Below are 20,287 nucleotides of genomic sequence, written 5' to 3' on the forward strand. Positions count from 1 at the left end.
GAATTTTTTTTTTTTTTTTTTTTTTTTGCCTTGTTTCTTGTCTCCTTCTGAGAACTAGACTGGTAGATATCCACACTACGTCTACCCCTTCAATCCCTGGTGTATGCATTCACCAGTCTCTTCCTCTTATCCCAGTCTGTTTTCTCATATTTTAACCAGGAAAATAACATGGCCCAAGGATGTGAAGCCAGGAGGACCCTAACTTCAGATGGTGAGGAATGCGATGGATGACAAGAAGCATGTTTATAACAATGGTATCTGTCCTAGGCTGTTGCCATGAAGGGCGTTTGCCCTGCTAAGCTCTGTGTTTTAAATGGCAGAAGATTCCTCCAGTGTTATTCCAGACTCCTAGACTGGGCCCTGTGATACTGCCACATGATTACTTTACTCTTTCCATTTCTTTTCCTAGAAGTTTCTAGGACTACAGCACCAGGTGATGCCCCCACACTGATCACAAACATTAAACTTTACAAGCCCCCTTCCTAAGTACCCAGCCATACCAACATACCAACATGCCTTGAGGGACTCCGTCAGTGTTCCAGCCCAAGACTTCAGGTCCTCTAGTGGTTGGGTTCCAGGTGTGACAGAAGGATGGAAATGGTGTCAGCCTAATACGGTTAGCGGCAAGTACCATAGTATTTGAGTCAGAACTGATGAATGGAACTGGAGACTCTCCCAGCCCTTCTGTCCTTCACCACTGTAGAGTCTTGAGAGGAAAGTATCTGTTGTAGCATCACTGAGTGTTTCCCATGGAACAAACAGGAGCAAAGACAGGAGGAGTGCTGCCCAACTGGAAATTAGCCAGCCACTGCCACTCCCCAGCTTCCCAACCACTTGAAAGGCTAAGGGAGAAGAGCTCATCTGGAGCTGAGGAGGCAAAGAGGCCTGACTTACAATTCATCTGTCTTTCTCCCTCCCTCTGGCTTCCAGTGGAGCTAAGTAAAAGCTGAAATTGTAGCCACCCTGCTCTGTGGGTTGCACACTCCCACTCCCGCCACTGACCCCAGGCCTGGGCCTGGGCCTGAGCCCAGCTCTTGTGCCTGGAGCAGGGGTGGGGGGGTGGGGTGTTGGCCTTGCTGACAAAATCCATTTGGAATTTCTCAAGGTTGTGGTTGGGGCTTAAGTTTGCCACAGAGTGTGTCTGACGAAAGATGAGAGCTAGAAAGAGAGAAGGAGCCAAAGGGAGTACAGAGGAAGGAAACAGGAAAAAGCTGAAATAGTCTCCATTGGAGATTCTCCTTGCTCTTCCTAAGTGTGTGAAATTTCTGGATATTTCTTAGCATTATTCTCTCTCATATCCTATGTCCATTCTAGCTGCCTCCCTCTCTCCCACACTAGACTCAGTCTGTACCTGAAATAAGGATGAGATACCTTCCTGCCTCTATCAAATTTTGAAACCCAGAATTCTCAATGCTCAAGTGGATATTTGGGACATAAAATTTTGCCATAAAGTACTGCCCTGACACAACATTCATTGAAATGTCCTCTCTACCCTGGTGCTACCATCATTTCACCTGATTTTGAGAGTAATTTGGGGAGCAGATATATCTATTGCCCAAGGGCATAGAGAGAACTACATAGTTCTACATTCCCTGCCCAAGGAGATGACCTGTTAAGAGTCAGCATCTTACAAACCCATAAACAGTCACTTGTAAAGTTCTAAATGTGTGGTGCATGTCCCTTTTCTAACTGAAAGATAATGGTTTGGTTTCAAAGATATAGGGCTAGGAATATAAAGATTGAAATGAAATAAATTGTTTTCTTTAGTTATGGTTATCTCCTAAAAGATAAAGGAATTATTTCACTAAGATTAAATGCAGAAGAGCTCTGAATAAGGAAGGACAAAATACATATGCAGATAATTCAGTGGGAGAACATGCTGGTTTTGCAGGTTTCCAGAGGGGAGGGAAAAAAACTCCCTTTTGGAGCATAGGAATCCCTTTTATATGTTTCCCATTAGTCTTGTATCTACTTCGCAAGTTCTCTGATTTGGAGCCAGAGAGAAAAGCACCTGCTCTTTTGGGTCCAGGTTCAAAGTTGGGATACCTTCAGGACTTGAAAACCCCAGAACAGAGGTGACCTCATGGTGTAGGGCGGGGTCAACAAACTACAGCCAGAGGACCAAATCTGGTCCTACAGTCCGTTTTTGTGAATTAAATTTTATTGGACATCCATTGGGTTATGTCTGGTCTATGGCTGCATTTGATCTACAACAGCAGAGTTGAGTAATTATTGCAGAGTTGAGTAGTTGAGACAAAGCCCACAAACCTAGTATGTTTACTATCAAGACCTTTACAAGGAAAAAAAAAAAGCCAGTCCTTGTTCTAGGGCAGTGACCAATGCAAAATCTGGAGTTGAGGCACATAGAGAGTAAATACAGCCTATGTTTGGATCTCTAGCCCCTTACACCTAGAAGCCTCCCCTGGTTTTTCACATTCAAAGTTGCTAACTAAGTCACTGAGGACCATTTCAAATCCTTTGTGGAAACAGGCCTCTATATGTAAATAAAGTCATTGAGTGTAAGAGAGTAAGAGAATTCACCTGGAAAATAAGCCATGGACTGGGATCCCAAGTGTGGGCAGAAATATCACCATCTGCGTCCACTGTTCCAGAAACTTAATTTATTTTAGTTACAAACAGGAACCAAGAACAAGTCTCAGTACAATAAATTATCTATTCCCACCCCTCCTGCTGAAGAAAGAAAAAGAGGCTCAGAGAGTTGTAGGTAATACTCTTCCTTTGAAGGGTCCCCTTTACCATCTGAATGAGGGAAGACAGCTTCTCTAAAGGCCTGAACAGAGGACTCTGAGGACTCAAGGGAGAGTACCCCTCGCACTCTGTTCCTTCCCTAAGAAAAACCTCTCTATGACTGTCTCCCATTACCCCACAAGAGGGGGCTCAGGCTGCAGTAGAGGAGTTTGGGAACAGCAAATGGAGTGAGTGGTCTCTCTGGATACAGGTCTCATGGCTCCACACAATGCCTGGGGCTAGCCCTCAAAGGAGAAGTGTGGTCAAACTACAGGGACTCCCAAAAGGAGTATGAGTCAGAGTTAAAGGGAGCCCCGGGTTGGGAAGAGGGGGGCAATACAGTGCATTTCATCTTAGTCCATTCAGGTGTTTAAGGAGAAGAGGGGTGACATCTTCCCCTCAAGGCCCTCCGACTGTGGGGAAGACGGCCACACATCACAGACTCCATCTGACCCGCAGCCCCCACAAAGCTCTTTCTAGGTAGACACTTTGAGCTTCCGGGGGACAAGATTGAACTTGGACAGAAATCAGAGCAAAAAGCTGAGCAGTGCCCTTCCCTTCCCCCAGCCTGCGGTGAGAGGCCCCTCACTTACACACGTTGACCCACTCTGTGACCTTGCATTCATCACACAGCACATAGCAGCACCAGTGGAAGCGGCAATGACAGCGCTCAACTCGTGTCTGCCGGAGTACGTTGTGCCCACGGCCACAACACAGGCTGCCACAGCCATCCAGCAGGCGGCTGGTCTTGTTGCAGGCCCGGCCCCGCGTGCCTGGGGAGCCCACAGTGGGGTCTCGCTCACAGAAGTCAGGAGACTTCTCAAAGTAAACCAGCTCTCCTGAGAGGCGACGGGGACGCAGGCGAGGCTGGAAGGCTCCAGAGTTGCGGTTGTGCGTATCAATGAAGATGGCCCGGCCCAGACGCTCCCTCAATGCTGCTCCCACTGCCCGGAACTCCGGGGCGGCCCTCCAGCAGGTCTTGAACTGGCAGCTGCCTGACGTGCCGTGGCATTTGCATTTCCGCTTCAGATTTTCATTCACCACCTAGAGCATCAGACGGGGAAGAGGTAAAGGAAAGAGCAGCAAATGGATAGAGCACAGAGGCACAGGAGAGGGGAGGGAACAGAGAGTTCAAGGAGGTAAGAATAACCAATGACTGTGGAATATCAGAAAAGAAAGGGCACTGTGAGGCTGGCTGATAGCCTAACTCCCTCATTTTATGGTTGGAGAACTGAAGCCAGAGCAGAGGGATTTGCCCACGTTTAATCACTAGCTGGTAACAGAGACTCAGCTGGTAATTAGCTGGTAACTGAACTCAACTCCAGTCATCCTGACTCCCAATCCAGTGCTCTTTCCCGAATAAGCACTGCTAAAATGGGGAGTCTGGCCCAGAGCACCCCTAAATTCTGTAGGGAAGGCAGCTGTAATCATAGCTACCGTGTCATGAACACCTGCCAAAGATGGAGGCACTCTGCTAGGGCCTCTATTTGCTAGCCCAGTCTTAATGACATTGTCAGGGAGGTATCCTCAGACTCACTTTACAGATGCAAAACTGAGGTTAAGTGACATGCTAGAGACCACCCAGATGGTGACAACCACCCACTACACCTCATCCTCTTAGTCTGCCGTGTCTCTCAAACTCTAACCAGGCCTGGAAAGCTTGGAAGACCCAGGACAAGTTGCACACACGTACCTGGCGCCCCACCCTGTTGTTGTGGATTCGCATTCGTGCCTGGATGTCCCGGGGAGCTTCCCTGGAATCCAAGAAATCCCGAGAGAACTTCTCTCCAAAGTCCATGTCATGGTTACAGCCACCCCATTCCCATGTGTCCTGGGGGCTAGGGCTGGGGCCTGAGCCAGGGCCTGGGCTGGGCAAGGAGTGGGGAAAACTCTTGCCCCGGGACAACGCCTGCAGCTGCAGCAGTTTGGCTCTCAGCCGATCCTGCTCACCACTGCCCTTCCAGCCACAGCCGCAGCTCACCAGCTTGCCCAGGCTGCAGGCTGTGGCCACCGCGTGCATGACCCCAGCAGCCAGCATGGAGAAGGAAAAAGCACTCTCACGGAAACCTGGGGATGAAAAGGGTGTGATGGTGGGGGTGAGGTTGACAGGCAGCTGAAAGTAGGAAGGCAGAAAGAAATAAACAAACAGCCACCCTCCGATTCCAGAAATTCCTAACTGAATCCTGACCCTGCCATTACTAGCTGAGTAATTTGGGAGAAATCACAGGAGAAGGAAGGAACAGAAAATGCAGAGCCTCAGTTTCCTCATCTATAAAGTGAGAGGATGGGTTGAGAAGATTGATCTCTGAGGCCTATTCTGGCTCCAGAATCTGGGATGTTCAGGTGTGGATGAGAGAGCTAGCCTAGAGGGAAAGATCCCTGGGGGGTGCGAGATGACTAAGAGGGAGTCCCTGTGGTCTTTGAAGATGTGTTCACTGAGTTCTACATCTGAAAGCTTCAGAAATTCCCCAGCCCTGCAGGGAGCTCGAGTGGGGTGGAAGCAGAGGCCCTTGGGGTTCTTTTCTTCTTCCTTCTCTCTTTCTCCTTCTCCTCCTCTTCCTCTTTCTTTTTCAGGGTTATTTTAATCAGTCTTTTAACCAACCTACCCTACACCACCCCAAAACCCCCCAAAGCACTGGAGCTGTGGAGCTGTCTTTCCCTTTTCCAGTTTCTAGTTTTATATTTGTCCTTAAAACTGCCCTTTATGTTTATCCTAACCTGCTATTACTCTATAAAACGCTGGGAAGGGGAGAGAGGTGGCGGTGATTTTCCCTAAGGCCCTCTTAAAATATTGGCTCCTTTGTTTTGTTTTAGGGGTCACAGAGGCTCAGGATGACAAGCCTTTCCCAGGCTTAGGTATATATGCTTCTTATTTGGGCATCAAAGCCTTCCCCTATACCACGTCCTGTGGAGAAAGAGGGGGTCGCTCACTTCCTTTTAGGCAGGGGCTCTCTGGAACACAGAGAGGATGAGAAACAGCACCTCCTTAAGGGCCAGGCTTTTCCCACCCCAGGATGCAGGGCTCCTAGCTCAGCCTCCCGATTCCCCCCAACCCCAAGCCTCCAGGGGTGAAGCTGTTTGCACACGTCTTGGGAATTCCCCCGCAGATGGCAGCTGCCTATTAACCCTGTAGTCCCCGAAGTACTGCCCCCACCCTTGGGCTCAGCCCAGGATGGATCTTTACTCCTCCATGGAGTAAACTCCAGCATGGTCTGGAAAGAGGCAGCAATGCCTCCCAGACCAGGCCAGCAGTGACCTGTTCTCCACCTCTCCAGCCTTCCTCACCTGCTCAGGTGAGCCACCTGGGGCCCCCACGCACAGAGGAGGAGGCTGCGCCCCTGCTTCAAAGCCATCAGGGTCTTTGTTCCCAGCCTCAGCTCCTGGGAACCCCAGCAATTAGGGGAGTAGGTTTAACCCTTAAACAGTTGGGGGCGGCACCCCACCTCCGCTGAAGCTCTGGGGACACCAGCCTGGGCTTGTCCCTCGGAGAGGGAGGGGGTGAAAATTGGGGGAGGAAATGAGGGGGGCGTTTGAAGCTTCCAGGGCTGGGGGCATCTCTTGCTCACAGGTGCAACCCAGATCGAGCTGGGTGGAGGCAGGAAAGGGGGCCTTCGGGTAGGGGAGCAGGGACCCAGCTGCCTTGCCCGCAGCGAGCAGGTGGAAGTCAGAAGCGCAGGGGCCCAGACGGGTGGCCAGACCCAGCTCTGCGAGGCTCCCGGGGGGAATTCCCAGAGAGGCCCCTCTCCCAGTCGTGAACCCATCCCTTCCCTCCTCCTCTCGCCTCGGCCTGCCCCCACCCCCCGCCCCTGAGGCGGCACAAACTCGCCCCGCCAGGCTTACCGCGCTTGAGGACAGCGCTGTGGTGCGGCAGGCGGCCGCCGCCCTCGAGCGCCGAGCAGTTCCAGCGCTGGTCGCGCAGCTGGTGCTGACACTCGTGGACAGCAATGTGCAGGCCCTGAAGCGCGGACGCTGTCACGTCGGGGCTGCGCAGGCACAGGCCTAGCTGCCGCTTGCTCAGGCCCGACAGCGTCAGGCACACGGTGTTGGCGGTCAGCGGCGGCTCGCCGGGCAACTTCAGGCCCAGAATCTCATTGCTTAGAGCCCTGGGAACGGAGAAGGCGTTTAAGGGTCTGTGGTCCAGGCCTCGCGTCCCCTCCGACTCCTCCCGCCCCGGGGTGTGCTTGTAGCCCAGGCTTTCTCTCCAGGGCTGGGTGAGAGGGAAAACTGCTCACCGACTGCACAAGGCCAGGAACAGGAGACCCACGAAGCCCCAGGGCGGAGGCCGCGGCCGGGGCTCCTCCGGCATGTCGAAGCCCGGGCCCGAAGGCGCCGGTGGGCAAATTGATCAGGGCCTGCGGGACAGGGAGACTTAAGGACGGCTCCGGAAGAGGGTGGCTCGCCCGGCCAACCGAAGGGAGCTCCTAACTCACCAACGTCACCCCGCTAATCCTTCTCGTCCCTCCCCAAACGATACACTAAGAATCACCCCCTTGGTTTCCAGAGTTCCTGGGCCCTGGAAGAAGAATCCTCGCCCCGCAACTGGGACTTATTCGAGCTCCCCGGGAGCGAACCCAGCCAGACACGACGCCAGGCACACAGGCACACACTCACGTTCAAACTCAGACATACAGACTCACAAACGCCACTCCACCACCTCGCCCACTGCTCCCTCTTCGAGGGCCTCACGACTCGCTTCCCCCACCCTACACAGCTTCACGCCCTCACAGGGCTAGAGGGCGGGATTGGGAGGGGGTTCCCCACCACCTACAGCCAGCCGGGTGGGGGTGGGGGAAGTGTCGCCTCCAGGTGCCGTCGAGGGCAGGCAGCCTCCGTGAGAAGCGTGGAGCAATGGGCTCCCCGCCGGCTCTATCCTAGTCCTCCGCCCGCAGTAGGGAGAGAGGGAAGGCTCCAGGTGCGGCCAGGACAGGGAGGGGACCTGGTTCCCTCCTGAAAGGGACCGTGGAGCAGGTTCAGTCCTCTTCCTCGTCTGTCACCTTTCCCAACTACATGTTCTCCGCCTCCGCGTCGCCCATCTGGTCCTCACAGGTCCCAGCCTCAGTCCCCACCCCTTTGCTTTCGCGTTCATTGCCCTCCAAATCCGGGGGCACTCCTTTATTTGCTGGGTCTTTATTTCTGGCAATATCTCTGGCTCTCTCTGCATCTCTGTGCCCCTGTGGGCGGATGCATGTCTGTCTGTCTGACTATCCGAGTGCCTGTCTCATCCCGGTGTGCGTGTCCCTGCCCTCCCTGCTTTTCCAGTTCCGATTACCTCCAGCTGCTCTGGTGCAGGGTCCGCGACCGGCGGGATCGGGTCGCCTGGGCTCGGGCTGCTCAAACAGTGGGGAGACTGCGTCGGGTTCTGCCCCCTCGGCAGAGCCGCATTCTTCCAGGGCAGGGCCACTCCTCTTCGCCGCTTTCCCAGCGCCGCCGCGGCCGCCGGGAGGAAGGGAGGGAGGAAGGGAGGGAGTGATCGAGAAAGCTAGCGAGCGGGCGAGCAAAGAACAGGGGGCTCTGGCTCTAATCGCGCGGAGCTCACGGACGGCTCTGCTGTGGCTGACAGAGCTGCGGCCCCTCCCCGAGCCCGGGGCATCCCCACCCGGCTCCTCTGCACCCCCCGCCTTGACCCCGAGAGCGCAGTCGCTCCCCCTCCTCCCAGCGTACACACACACCCTCTCCCCCGACGCCCGGGTTCAGGCTTGGCACCACTGAAGGAGGAGGTGACCAGAGTTCCTCTCACCTGCTCTGGAGTCGCCAAGGCTGCAAGGAGGGTGTAGTGACCCAGACTAGGCAGCCAGGACCCTGGTCCCAAGTGGTCATTTCTCTTTGCCTCAGTTTCCTCCACAGAGCGCTGAATGGCTGGAGGGTGCCTTTGACAGGATGTAAACGGAGCTAACTGACTTCCTCGTTGGACAGTTGCGTGTTGAGCCCTCAGCAAGAGCGCACCGCAGGGCACTGGGAGCCAGTGGGAGAACTTCCCTTCTGGGTGGCTTGGCTTCCACCCACCTCTGAGCCCTGTGCCTGCCCCTTGGGAGGGGTCAGCTTTGGCCTCAGAGTTTGGCCCTAGCAGAGGCTGGGGTAGCCCCAAAGATCTTCAGCCTGCTCCTGTCCTTCCTTTGGCTTGCAGGCATCCTTGCTGGCAGAGGTCTCCTGCCCTTCCTGGGATCCAGGATCCGCACTTTGGGTGGCCCATATTCCTGCTCCAGGCTCGCAGACTTGTTTCACATGGAAAGAGGAGGGCCTCAGGATCCCAAACTGAGTCCAGCCCTAGGAGAGCAGGGAAAGAGCCTGATCTTGGGGAGCACAGACGGAGCCAAACCACCTTAGGGAGCTCCGGTGGCAGCGAAGGGGTTAGGCACCACTGCACTTTTGCCTGACTCACCCTCCCAGCTCTAACCACTTTGGGCTATTTTTGCCAGAGAGGGGCCCCAGGCTTCCCAGCCGCCCCCCCTCCCGCCCCTGCCAGACCGCAGCCCAAGGCACGGCTGGCCCTGCAAGCCCAAGGCTGGCACGTTGACTCAGAGACAGGCCCCCCAGGGAAGCAGAGCCACGGGGCTGAAACCCACAGCCACAGTCATCTCTTCCTTGGTGGTGACCATGCAGCTCGCTGGGCAGCCAGCTTCCCGCCTGTGCTGCTGCTAGTCCTGCCCCATGCTGTAGGGGGCACTGTTGTCTAGGGGGCAGAGCCCTCTGAGAGAGATCAGTGATTTTCATCTACTGGGATATTTATTGACCATATTTATTTGCCAGACCTTGAGCAGGATGGGGAGGTGAATGTGCCATGGTTCCTGACACTGGACAGCTGTGACCACAGAAGGTTGCTTTTCTTCACTTTCCCACCTGAGTGGGGATGGGGCAGGAGAGGGAGGGAAGGAACCCTGGAGTCTTTGCCTCATCCTTCCTGTTTAGGAGCCAAGAACCAAACTATGTGTGGATTTTGAGGCCACCATAATCCCCAAACCCTGTGTCAGTAGCGTTCGTCCTTCCACCTGGATTAGGTGATCCTTGCCAGTGTGCTTCTCCTCTTCCTGCATGTCAGCCTGGAACTACACCCAGGTCTACACCTAAAGAGGGGGGCGAGGTTTCCTATGCCCCTCTTCTCCCATGGGGACTGCTTGGACATTTATGTGTCTCTGGGTCTCCCTCAGGTTTGGGATTGTTTCTTCTGACCCTACCCTTGTTGAGCTGCAGCATAGTCAGGTGCCAAGGAAGAGCCAGGGTCAGAACTATGGATTCTAACTTCTCAGTGACCCCAGGGCTCCCCAACCTGGCCTGTCCCACATCCAAAGACCCTCACTCTTGCTCCCTCACCCCGTAGAAGCCTAGCTCTGGGACAGGAGGCCACAGGCAGGCAGACTGGGTGGCCTGAGCTGGCCCCCAGTGCCCTCAGCCCGACCGGCTGGCCTGAGCACTGACCCGCAGGCAGGCAGGCGACTGGAGGGTGGTGGGGCAGGCGGGGCCTGGAGAGGGCTGTGGGTACACACCCATTGCCTAATACCCCAAGCACGCGGCCAGCTCCAGGAAAGGGGCGGGGCGGGAACCAGAGAGACCTTGACAAGGGTTGGGGCCATGACTCGGGAAAGTGAGGGGTTGTCATTACTTGAGGGAGCAAGTGGGAATAAGCTGGTCCCCCTTCCCCTTGATGAGAAGAGTGGAGGGCTGCTTTCCTATTATAGGGATGGAGGGTGTAGTGGGAGAAATCTGGGAAGAACACTGAGGCCCTGGAGGGCGGGGGTCAAAGAAAATCGTGGGTGCCCCTGGAGATTGGGGGATCCAGCAAGTGAGGCGGTGGCTAAAGGCGAGAGCAGCCTTGGGAACCTCCTTCTCCTCCTCCCGCTGTGTTTGCCTTGGCCCAGGGTCCCGGGTGAGTCATCTATTGCTGAGCCGCTGATAGGGGCGGCCAGGCCCGGGGAACCCAAATTATAGGCCCGGGAGGGATGGATGCGCCCGCAGCGGTGAGCTCAGCTGCGCTGCCCACCCTCCGCTTCTCACTCCTTCTGCTGCAGCACCACAGGCCACCACCTGGAGGCACCAAAGCGTCCGCAGACTGACGGCGCTGGATTCTCAGAAAGCACCCCCTCATTCAGCAGATGGCCCTAAAAAGTCTGTGGGATTACTCTAGACAGAACTTTGCCCCCTTCTCTACCAGAGGCTGACGCCTTCCCAGTCCAAGGAGGCAGTGCCGCCTGCTGGTGCTTCAAAGGAAAGTAGGCTCCTCTGCCGGCAAACTCAGCTTTAGTTTCCTGCTTTCTCCCCAGACCCCAAGATCAAGGTAAAACGCTTTTCCCCTCTGACATCACTCTCTTCTGTTCCCATCCTAGGGAGCTGGTGGTTAGCTACTGATTTTCTACTTCAAGCTTTTAAGTTTATCCGTTGTCAAAAGTGATACCGAGAAAAATACAGCAGAGTGAAAAAGATAGGTAGTGGGATTCCATTTTACATACGGGAGGGAAGAGGAACTGAGGGAACAAACCCATGGAGATATCTGTGGAAGGGCATTCCAGAAGACAGGAAAGCAAGTGCAAAGATCCTGAGACAGGAGCTTGCTTGGTATAGTTAAGGGATTAGCAAGGAGGACAGTGTAGCTGGAGGGAGGAATCCACCAGGGAGAGAGCAGCAGACAATGAGGTTAGAGGACAGGAAGGAGAAGGGTGAGGTCATATCAGGTTTTGTAGGCCGCTGTCAGGATTTTGCGTTTTCCTTTGAGTAAGATGAGGAATCACTGGGAAATTCTGAGCAGGGGAATGAAATAATCTGACTTTCATTTTGGAAAGAATGGATCTGGCTATTGGGTGGAGAATAGACTGGGGGGAGTAAGGGCAGAAGCAGGGAGAGTTGTTAGGAGGCTATTGCCATAACACAGGACAGAGGTAATGGTGGCTCTGACCAGTGTTGTAGCAGTAGGGTGGTAAGAATGGATCAGGTTCTGCATATATTTTGAAGACAGAAGGACAGGATTTGTTGAATGATTTGATGGTGCAGGATAAGAAAACAGATGAGTCAAAAATGACTCTAATATTCTTTTCCTGAGCAACTAAAGGATGGAGTTGCCATTTACTGAGATGGGGATGACTGATCACAGAGCAGGTTAGGCTGAGGGAAGGCTCAGGAGTTCAGTTTTGTACATGTGCATTTTGAGATGCTTATTCCAGTGTAAGATGGGCAAGTACAGAGTTCGGGGCTAGAGAAATAAATTAGGGAGCATGAGACTGGCTAGTTCCCCAAAGGAGTGGGTATAGACTAAGAAGAAGCTCCAGATTGAATTGGTGGCACAGTCCCAATTTAGTTTAGAGGGTATATTGAGTATACAAGGTGGAACCAGATTAAGGAGACTGAGAAGGTGAGCAGCCCGGGAGGTAGGAATGATGCTCCAGAAAACAAGTGAGACTATTTCAAGAAGGAGGGAGTGTTCAATTCTGTCCGCTATTTAGGATGAGCCCTGAGATGCAACTGTAGAGCAACACAGAGGTCATGGATGATTTTGCTAAGGAGGTGGGATGGGTTCAAAGGTGTGATTAGGGTAGAAAGAGAGAATAAAGAAAAGAAATTGGCGCTAGTGATTAAAGCAACCTTTTGAGTTTTGCAGTGAAAGAGAACAGACAAATGGGACAATATTGGGTAGTAGTGTGGAATGAAATAAAGTTTTTGGATTTTTTTTAGACAGAAGATATTACAGCTAATTTATACGCTGACGGTGTGATCCAATAAAGAGGTAAGTTGATGACGCAGGAAAGAAACAGAGGACAATTACTAGAGTGATGATTTGCCCCAAATAGAAATTTGGGCCAGGTCATACATAGCGTGACCCAGACCCAGAGCCCTTCCGCTCTTCCCCACTACTGGTGGGTGGAATGATGGAACAAAGGATACTGGCTCCTCCTTTTCTCATCCCACCTCTGCTTGTCACCAGTGGTCACAAACAAGTCTTCTCTGTCTTTTGGCCCATCTCCCACTTCCCTGGGGTTTTATCAATCCACCAGGCCAAAAGACTTCTTGACCTAGCCACCGTGAGAAGAAACATCTAAGGATAAAGGACAAGCTGCCTGTGGTCCATTGTCTATTTATTCGAGCCATCTGTGCTGGGTGCCCTCTGCAGAGACTACTGGTTTTTGGACCTGTGGAGGATGCTGGGCCAGTACACATTGTCTCTCTGGGTTGAATTCTTAGAAAAGCAAGGTACAATGGACTGGGCAAAAGGCCTGGGAAGGACATTCCCTTCCAAAATAACTGCCATCAGGATCCATTTGGGTTAATATGTATCTCATTTAAAATGCAAGTGCCCCAGGAAGATTAATTAAATTTATCAGACACCTATTCCTTGGAGGGGAGGTCATTTATGGGACTTGGAACTCTTTAGGATCAGGCCTGGGTACATTACTCAGAAAGAATCCTAAAAGCAAGGGACATGAAAAAGAGAGGATCTAAAAGGGAGGCAGGATGATGCTGGGGATCATTTTTTTCTGTCAATTTTGAGAAGCCCCCAACTGCTATTGCTGCACACTCACAAGTAGCTGGTCAGGTGGAAAGGAAGGGCATGGGCTTTGAGTCCAAATGGTCTGGGTTTTAGCCTGGCTCTGCCATTAAATCATTTATCAGCTCTGTGGACCTTGGATAACTATCTAATCTAGTTTATTCTCTGTAAAATGGGGGGGAAAATGTAAAGGAGGAGATCCTCCCTCCTTCCAGGGGCCATTTGTGTGTGCTAGTGGGGCATAATAACCAGGCTGGCAGTGCTATACCCTGAATAGGCAACAGCAGCCACTTCTTCAATAGGAGGCCAAGCTGGCTTTGAAGCTGAGCTGGAATCCCCGGGAGGGAAGAGAACAGCATACAACAGAGGGGATGGTTGCAGGTGCTCTGGGTATCCCAGCATAGTGAGAGTGGAGAGATCCAGATTTTGGGGGGAAGACAGAAACTTGGCAGAAAAATCCCAAAAGAATCAAACACATGGAGGCACAAGTTCCCTATTATGGGTTCAGTGTAGCCAGCAGCCCTTCTCTTCTCAGTCCTCTCCCACCCTACACACAACTGACATCTACTCCACTGCCCTTTCTTTCTGAGCCTATTCCTCGGAGATTCAACCGTTCGGGGTCTTCTTCACCTTGGCTGCTGGCTCAGCCTCCTCTCCCAGTGACATGCACAGGTTGACACATGCTACAGGGTGACACACCATAGAATGATGTAAGGTACACAGGACAAGAGTGACACACATATGCATATTTAATCTCCCCACGCACATACTCATCTACCCATCCACCCACCTCCACTCAGTCCCAGACATTCTCTATACCTCAGTCAACTGGGTCTCTCCTGACAGTAGCTGCCACCTCCTTCCCACACAGAGATGATGCACTGCCCCGGGTGGTGGCTGTGACAAGATGACTTGATCCCTTCTGACCTGAGCCAAATTCCAAGATTCTTTAAAATGGTTTCTAACATCCCTCCTCAAAACATGGAGTTTCTGCACATGAGGACACATATGAGTGTGTACACTCACAACACATTCACACACATTCCCCCCATGCACTCACATTTGCACTGTCCCACTTACATACACACACCACACAGACACAGCCACTAGTGTGCGCCTTCTGGCCCATAAGCACAAACTGCTGTTTCCTCAGGTTTCTCTTCATGGCCAGGCTCTGTTTGGTCAGCTCACCCCCCAACCCACCCCCGGGATTTCCCTGACCACAGCCCCACCTCCACCCCCTGTCTCCCCCTTTTCCTTCTCTATGCAGCCATGGGGGTTCCTGGGAGGGGAGGCGTCTCCCGGAGTCGCTGCCCAGAACCACAGCTTTCCTTCCTCCACTTAGGATGGGGGAGAGAGGGGACGCCGGCGGGGCCAGGGGTGACGTCGAGGGGACAGCCCCAAGGAGGGAGGCAAAGCAGCTGGGCTCCCACGGATTCTCAAGAAAAACCAGAGCACATTGTCGCCGCGCCCCCTGGCGGACGCTAGTCCCCGACGGGCTCCGGACGCGAAGAGGAGTGAGGCGGGCGCGCGTGGGAGGGCGTCCTAAGGGGAGGGGTCGGCGGCCAGTGCAGGCCCGGAGGCGGGAGTCACCGTGCAGGGGGCGGGGGTGAGCCCCGACGGCCAGCCCGTCAGCTCTCGGCTCAGACGGGCGGGAGCCACGGCCGGCTCGCTGCCCATTGTCTGCGCCCCTGACCGGTGCGCCCTGGTGCCACAGTGAGGCCCGGCGGGGCAGCCTCCCATCGTCACTTCAGCCAGCGCCGCAACTATAAGAGGCGGTGCCGCCCGCAGTGGCTGCCTCAGCCCACCAGCTGGGACCGCGAGCCATGCAGCCCGCCGCCCGCCCCCAGGGCTGTTAGAGCCAGACTGCGAACTCTCGCCACTGCCGCCACCGCCGCGTCCCGTCCCACCGTCGCGGGCAGCAGCCAAAGCCGCCCCAACTGCAGCACAGAGCAGGCAAGGCCGGGCAGGCCATGGGGCACTGGGCGCTGCTGCCTGGCTGGGTTTCTGCTACCCTGTTGCTGGCGCTGGCCGCTCTGCCTGCAGCCCTGGCCGCTAACAGCAGTGGCCGATGGTGGTAAGTGAGCTGGTGCGGGGTCGCCACTTGTCCCGGGGCGCAGAGCCAGAGGCCAGCCCTATCCAGCTCCCACGCTCTGGGCTCCGTCTTCAGGCAGGCTCCCTCCAGCGCTCGGACTTCCTTCCGAGACACCAAGGGGCGCTCTGGAGCGGAGTTGCTCCAGAGAATCCAGCTCTGCTGAAGTGGGGTGAATGGTCCGGCCGCGGTAGTCCACTGTACTCCAGGCAGGGAGCCCACTCCCACCGCCCTTCTTCCTTGAGCCCCAAACCCCGCCTCACAGCGGTAGCCACATCACAGGTGCCCCTGCTTCGGGAAGCCAAGGGTCAGGCGTGCGCTTAGAAGGCAAGAAGAGGGTGGGACTCCTAAGCATCTCATCACTCCTTGGGTGGGCATGAACTGCGGGCCAGGATTTCTTCCCTAGGCTGCCGGGAAGCGGGCTCTGAGAGCCAAGGTGGGCATCTAATCTCCGGAGCCCTCATGTCTCCCCTGTCCAGTCCCCGGACCCAGGGCCCCGACCAGCCCTAGGACTCCTGGGCACACAAAAGTCTGGACGACCAGTCCTTTCAATCTAGTGAGCCCGGGAGCTCGAAGTCATTACCTTATGACTTGCCACTCTTTCGGGACCAATAGCCACAGGGAGAGAGCAGGGTGGGCACGACCTTTTTGGTTAGGGTGCAAGTCCCCTTCCAGAGCCTGAGTTATCATGGGTCTCACCAGGGGCATCGTGAACGTAGCCTCCTCCACGAACCTACTGACCGACTCCAAGAGTCTGCAACTGGTGCTGGAACCCAGTCTGCAGCTGCTGAGCCGCAAACAGCGGCGGCTGATCCGCCAGAACCCGGGGATCCTGCACAGTGTGAGCGGGGGTCTGCAGAGCGCTGTTCGAGAGTGCAAGTGGCAGTTCCGGAACCGCCGCTGGAACTGCCCCACCGCTTCGGGGCCCCACCTCTTCGGCAAGATCGTCAACCGAGGTGGGTACCCTGGAAGGCGACGCTTCCGGGACCAGGGGAACGCGGGGTCACCCTCAGGGCATGGGTGGGCGAATGCAGGGAAGATATCCCAGGCTCCTGCAGGGTCACGCGATCAACCGGCCAGGAACTTTATGCTCAGCGCCAGCTCTGGACCAGACTCGGTCTACCAGATGCTTTCAAGCCGGGCACCCTGGGCACGAAGCTTAACTTTCCTGAGCCACTGCCTCATAGAAAGGGAGCTCTGAGTCGTGGACGCTGGCCGGCGACCGCTTCCCCCCCAACCTCCTCAAAGGTGCCTGGGAAGCTGCTCTCTGCAGGCGTGCGTCTTGCCTCGCGCCCAGGAAGGCTTGCATCGCTGACATGGGCGGTATTTGAGCTGCGGAGAGGTCTTAGCGTTGCAGAGTTCTTTCGCTCCCCTCTTTTCAGTTTTTCTCTCTGGAGCTGTCCTACTTCTATTGAAGCGCCCTCGGTCTCAGTAACGCGTGATTAAAGCGTGGACGTGGTTGCATGCCCACGCACGTGCTTTCCCTGTGAGACCAGCTTCCCAACACAGCCCGCCGCCTGGCTCACAGGACTCCAAGGGCGGAGGCGGGGCGTGGGACTCAAGGGTCCCAAGCCCTCCGCTGAGGGTGCTGGCCGCACCCCGCGTGTCCCCTCGCTGATCCCCGGTGTCTTCCCCCACAGGCTGTCGGGAAACAGCATTTATCTTCGCCATCACCTCCGCCGGTGTTACCCATTCGGTGGCGCGCTCCTGCTCCGAGGGCTCCATCGAGTCCTGCACGTGCGACTATCGTCGGCGCGGCCCTGGGGGCCCCGATTGGCACTGGGGAGGCTGCAGCGACAACATCGATTTCGGCCGCCTCTTCGGCCGAGAGTTTGTGGATTCCGGGGAAAAGGGGCGGGACCTGCGCTTCCTCATGAACCTTCACAACAACGAGGCGGGCCGCACGGTGAGCGGGCTATGAGGGGCTCCGCACCCGAAGCGGAGTGGCAGGGATCTGCGCACGGGCTAACCTCGGACTTGGAAAGTAACGGTCCGTGATAAGGCCAGGGGTTAGGGTAGGGAACCAGGAGAGGGCGTCCTAAGGGAGCGGGAAGCTTGGAAGGAAGCCAGAGAATGTAAGACATAGTGGCTGGGGGCAAAGGGATTCCTGCACTGAGGAATAGGTTAGAAGAGGTTAGAAGTCATGCAACCCATAGAACATATTGCCTACAGCCCCTCCATTGTACAGATTCAAAGAATAAGGCAAAATAAATAAATAAAAGAGGCTGAGAGACCATGACAGATTCTCCCGTGCGGAGCAGAGTCGGTCCTGGTGTCTAAATCTCTGCGAGGTATTCCTGCCTCTCATCCCTGGGCTCAGCTAGGCCTGGACCTTTGCTGAGGTCCCGGCGGCGTCCGGGAGGGGGCGGTATCAGGGACGGTGGCTCTCTTTGGAAGTGCGGTGAGATAGCCTTTCTTTTCCCTTCCCCCCAGACCGTGTTCTCCGAGATGCGCCAGGAGTGCAAGTGCCACGGGATGTCCGGCTCGTGCACGGTTCGCACGTGCTGGATGCGGCTGCCCACGCTGCGTGCCGTGGGAGACGTGCTGCGTGACCGCTTCGACGGCGCCTCTCGTGTCCTCTACGGCAACCGCGGCAGCAACCGCGCCTCGCGAGCCGAACTGCTCCGCCTGGAGCCGGAAGACCCTGCGCACAAGCCGCCCTCTCCCCAAGATCTCGTCTACTTCGAGAAATCGCCCAACTTCTGCACATACAGTGGACGCCTGGGTACAGCGGGCACGGCAGGGCGCGCCTGCAACAGCTCGTCGCCCGCGCTGGACGGCTGCGAGCTGCTCTGCTGTGGCCGCGGCCACCGCACGCGCACGCAACGCGTCACCGAGCGCTGCAACTGCACCTTCCACTGGTGCTGTCACGTCAGCTGCCGTAACTGCACGCACACGCGCGTACTGCACGAGTGTCTGTGAAGCGCTATGCGGACTCGCCCTCAGGAGCGTTCTCCTCAAGCCCCTCCCCCCCACACCGCCCCCCCACCCCCCGGCAGATTCGCTGGTACCTAAGACCCTGCTATGCGCACACCCAGTCCGTTCAGCCACACTCCCAGCGATTCACACGCATCCGATCATTTCTCCCACCTTCTCCTACCTGGGGACTCCCGCAACCACTTGCCTGGGGCAGCACGAACCCTCTTGCCATCCTGATGGACCTGCCCGGACCTACCTCCCTTCCTCTCCGCGGGAGACCCCGTTGCACTGCCCCCTGCTTGGCCAGGAGGTGAGAAATGGATTCGTCCCCTCTCTCCTGAGGGATCAGCTCTAGATAGTGTTGCTCAACCTCTGCCACCGGGCCAGCGACCTTTCTGCCTCTCTCCCTCCCTCCCCCTCTTCCTCTGTTTTCTCCAGGTCCCCACATGCCCTTTCCCGTTCTCCTGCCAAGCGTGCAGACCCTGAACACACACCTGGGCTCAGGGTCTTTCTCCTCCCCGCCTACAGCTGAAGCGGGAGATTCCAGGGTGAAAGGGCAGCTGCAGCTGTGGTGATGTGGAAAATGAGGTTGGGGGACCCAGCAGAAATATCCCCATTCTCCCAGCCTCTGTCATGGAGCCATTGAACAGCTGTGAGCCATGCCTCCCTCGGTCACCTCCTACCCTTTCCTGTCCTGCCTCCTCATCAGTGTGTAAATAATTTGCACTGAAACGTGGATACAAAGCCACGAGTTTGGTTGTTGTAAATAAAACTATTTATTGTGCTGGGTTCCAGCCTGGTTTGCAGAGACCACTTCCACCCCACCCAATCCCTTTCCATTCTCTCCTTTTGCCCTCTAGCCATTTCTTCTCCCTCTTCCCCCCTCCTCAATTTTTCAAAGATGCCTTTGCCTCCTGGAATCAGTATTTCCTTCCACTGTAGCTATTAGTGGCTGCTTGCCCCCACTGATGTAGCACCTTCCTCTCCAGAATAAAATCTCTATTTTTATCAATGATTTGATGGCTTTTCCTTGAATCCAGAACACATCATTGCTGACCTCTCTTAAACAAATAGGATACATTGTTGGGGGGCTGATTTCCTGGCCCTGCAAGAGAATCCTAAGATTCCAACCCTGGGATGACCTTAATAAGGCCACTGGGGATCCAGGTCTCCAGAAGAACCTCGTCAGTAGCCCAAAGAGCCTGCAGGGTTCTTTTTCCTATTTGAACACCAACTGGTTATGTCATATTGGGCAAGTGCATGGCTGTGTCACTTTCTTTCCTTGCTGAATGGGGATGAAACAAACTCTGAGCCTGCCTTTCCTAGCTGGAAGAGTCGGTGTGAAAATAGCTACAATTGAATGATAGCCATGACTGCATTCTGAAAAGAAACCAAAGAAAGAGAAACCGAAACAGAAAGGATGTTACTCCCCCCAGTGTGTCCCTGAAGTCTATGTGTATTTGCTTCAGCTGTGGTCAGCGCAGTGCGCAATGGGGAAGGCACCCTCCAAAAAACTAAGGAAACACCTTATTAGGACCCCAGTAGTCCCAGACCCAGAAGCTCAGAGATGATGGTGGGGAAGAAGAAAGATACAGGAGGGCTAGAATCCAAATACAACCTAGACTTAAACCAATATAACCGAAAAGACACCCAAGTGTGGCCCATAACCAAACCATGAAGCTAGCCATTCCCATAAAGAGCCCATTGATGATTCTGTCACTAATAAACACTGACATCTCTGTGTGTGCTTTCCCCAGAGTCGGTGGAGTACTAACCCTGCCCACAGCCCTATACCTATCTCTAACCTCTAACTCTAAATCCTCCTCCCCTCCCCTTCTAAGTGTGACCTTAACCTTAACCCTAACTTCTGATGAACACTAACCCCTTCCTCAACTCTAATGCCTGTCCCTAATCCCAACACTTCCCCCTAGGGGAAGACCTGAAGGGCAGGGTGAACTATGAAGCACCCCACCCCCAAGGGCAACAACTGATCCGGACTGGAGAATATCCCCCTCTCCCCAGGACTCTTTTGCTGTTGTTGCTGCCTCCCACCTTTCCCT

At 54.9% G+C, this 20,287-nt stretch overlaps 2 protein-coding genes across 4 annotated transcripts; one reads left to right on the forward strand and one right to left on the reverse strand.

Moving 5' to 3' along the window:
- Positions 1 to 2,601: 2,601 nt before the first annotated feature.
- WNT10B (Wnt family member 10B) lies at positions 2,602 to 9,158 on the reverse strand. 3 transcript variants are annotated; one of them, XM_019724675.3, is made up of 6 exons: positions 8,486 to 9,158; positions 8,018 to 8,227; positions 6,981 to 7,100; positions 6,589 to 6,851; positions 4,442 to 4,815; positions 2,602 to 3,792 (listed from the first exon to the last, which is right to left on the reverse strand). In XM_019724675.3, exons 3-6 carry the CDS (start codon positions 7,052 to 7,054, stop codon positions 3,334 to 3,336), a joined length of 1,170 nt encoding a protein of 389 aa, XP_019580234.1. In that variant the 5' UTR covers positions 7,055 to 7,100; positions 8,018 to 8,227; positions 8,486 to 9,158; the 3' UTR covers positions 2,602 to 3,333. The 3 variants fall into 3 exon arrangements, with proteins under 3 accessions (XP_019580234.1, XP_074181854.1, XP_088655250.1); XM_074325753.2 differs by lacking the exon at positions 8,486 to 9,158 and adding an exon at positions 7,517 to 7,695 and having other exon boundaries at positions 8,018 to 8,350; XM_088799124.1 differs by lacking the exon at positions 8,486 to 9,158 and having other exon boundaries at positions 8,018 to 8,349.
- Positions 9,159 to 14,745: 5,587 nt separating this feature from the next.
- Positions 14,746 to 19,975, forward strand: WNT1 (Wnt family member 1). Its single transcript, XM_019724381.3, has 4 exons — positions 14,746 to 15,293; positions 16,011 to 16,264; positions 16,949 to 17,214; positions 17,742 to 19,975. Exons 1-4 carry the CDS (start codon positions 15,190 to 15,192, stop codon positions 18,228 to 18,230), a joined length of 1,113 nt encoding a protein of 370 aa, XP_019579940.1. The 5' UTR covers positions 14,746 to 15,189; the 3' UTR covers positions 18,231 to 19,975.
- The last annotated feature ends 312 nt before the right edge of the window (positions 19,976 to 20,287 follow it).

The sequence above is a fragment of the Rhinolophus sinicus genome, chromosome 1, assembly GCF_057876585.1.
Source record: "Rhinolophus sinicus isolate RSI-liver-muscle chromosome 1, RSI-T2T, whole genome shotgun sequence".
In the NCBI taxonomy this organism is placed as follows: domain Eukaryota; kingdom Metazoa; phylum Chordata; class Mammalia; order Chiroptera; family Rhinolophidae; genus Rhinolophus; species Rhinolophus sinicus.

Excerpts from the sequence above, each read along its gene's own strand:
- WNT10B (XM_019724675.3), bottom strand. The coding sequence starts at position 7,054 with ATGCCGGAGGAGCCCCGGCCGCGGCCTCCGCCCTGGGGCTTCGTGGGT. Across the intron at positions 6,852-6,980 it reads TTCCTGGCCTTGTGCAGTCG|GGCTCTAAGCAATGAGATTC; the intron begins GTGAGCAGTTTT and ends CTCCGTTCCCAG. Across the intron at positions 3,793-4,441 it reads ACAACAGGGTGGGGCGCCAG|GTGGTGAATGAAAATCTGAA; the intron begins GTACGTGTGTGC and ends CTGATGCTCTAG.
- WNT1 (XM_019724381.3), top strand. The coding sequence starts at position 15,190 with ATGGGGCACTGGGCGCTGCTGCCTGGCTGGGTTTCTGCTACCCTGTTG. Across the intron at positions 15,294-16,010 it reads AACAGCAGTGGCCGATGGTG|GGGCATCGTGAACGTAGCCT; the intron begins GTAAGTGAGCTG and ends GGGTCTCACCAG. Across the intron at positions 16,265-16,948 it reads CGGCAAGATCGTCAACCGAG|GCTGTCGGGAAACAGCATTT; the intron begins GTGGGTACCCTG and ends CTTCCCCCACAG.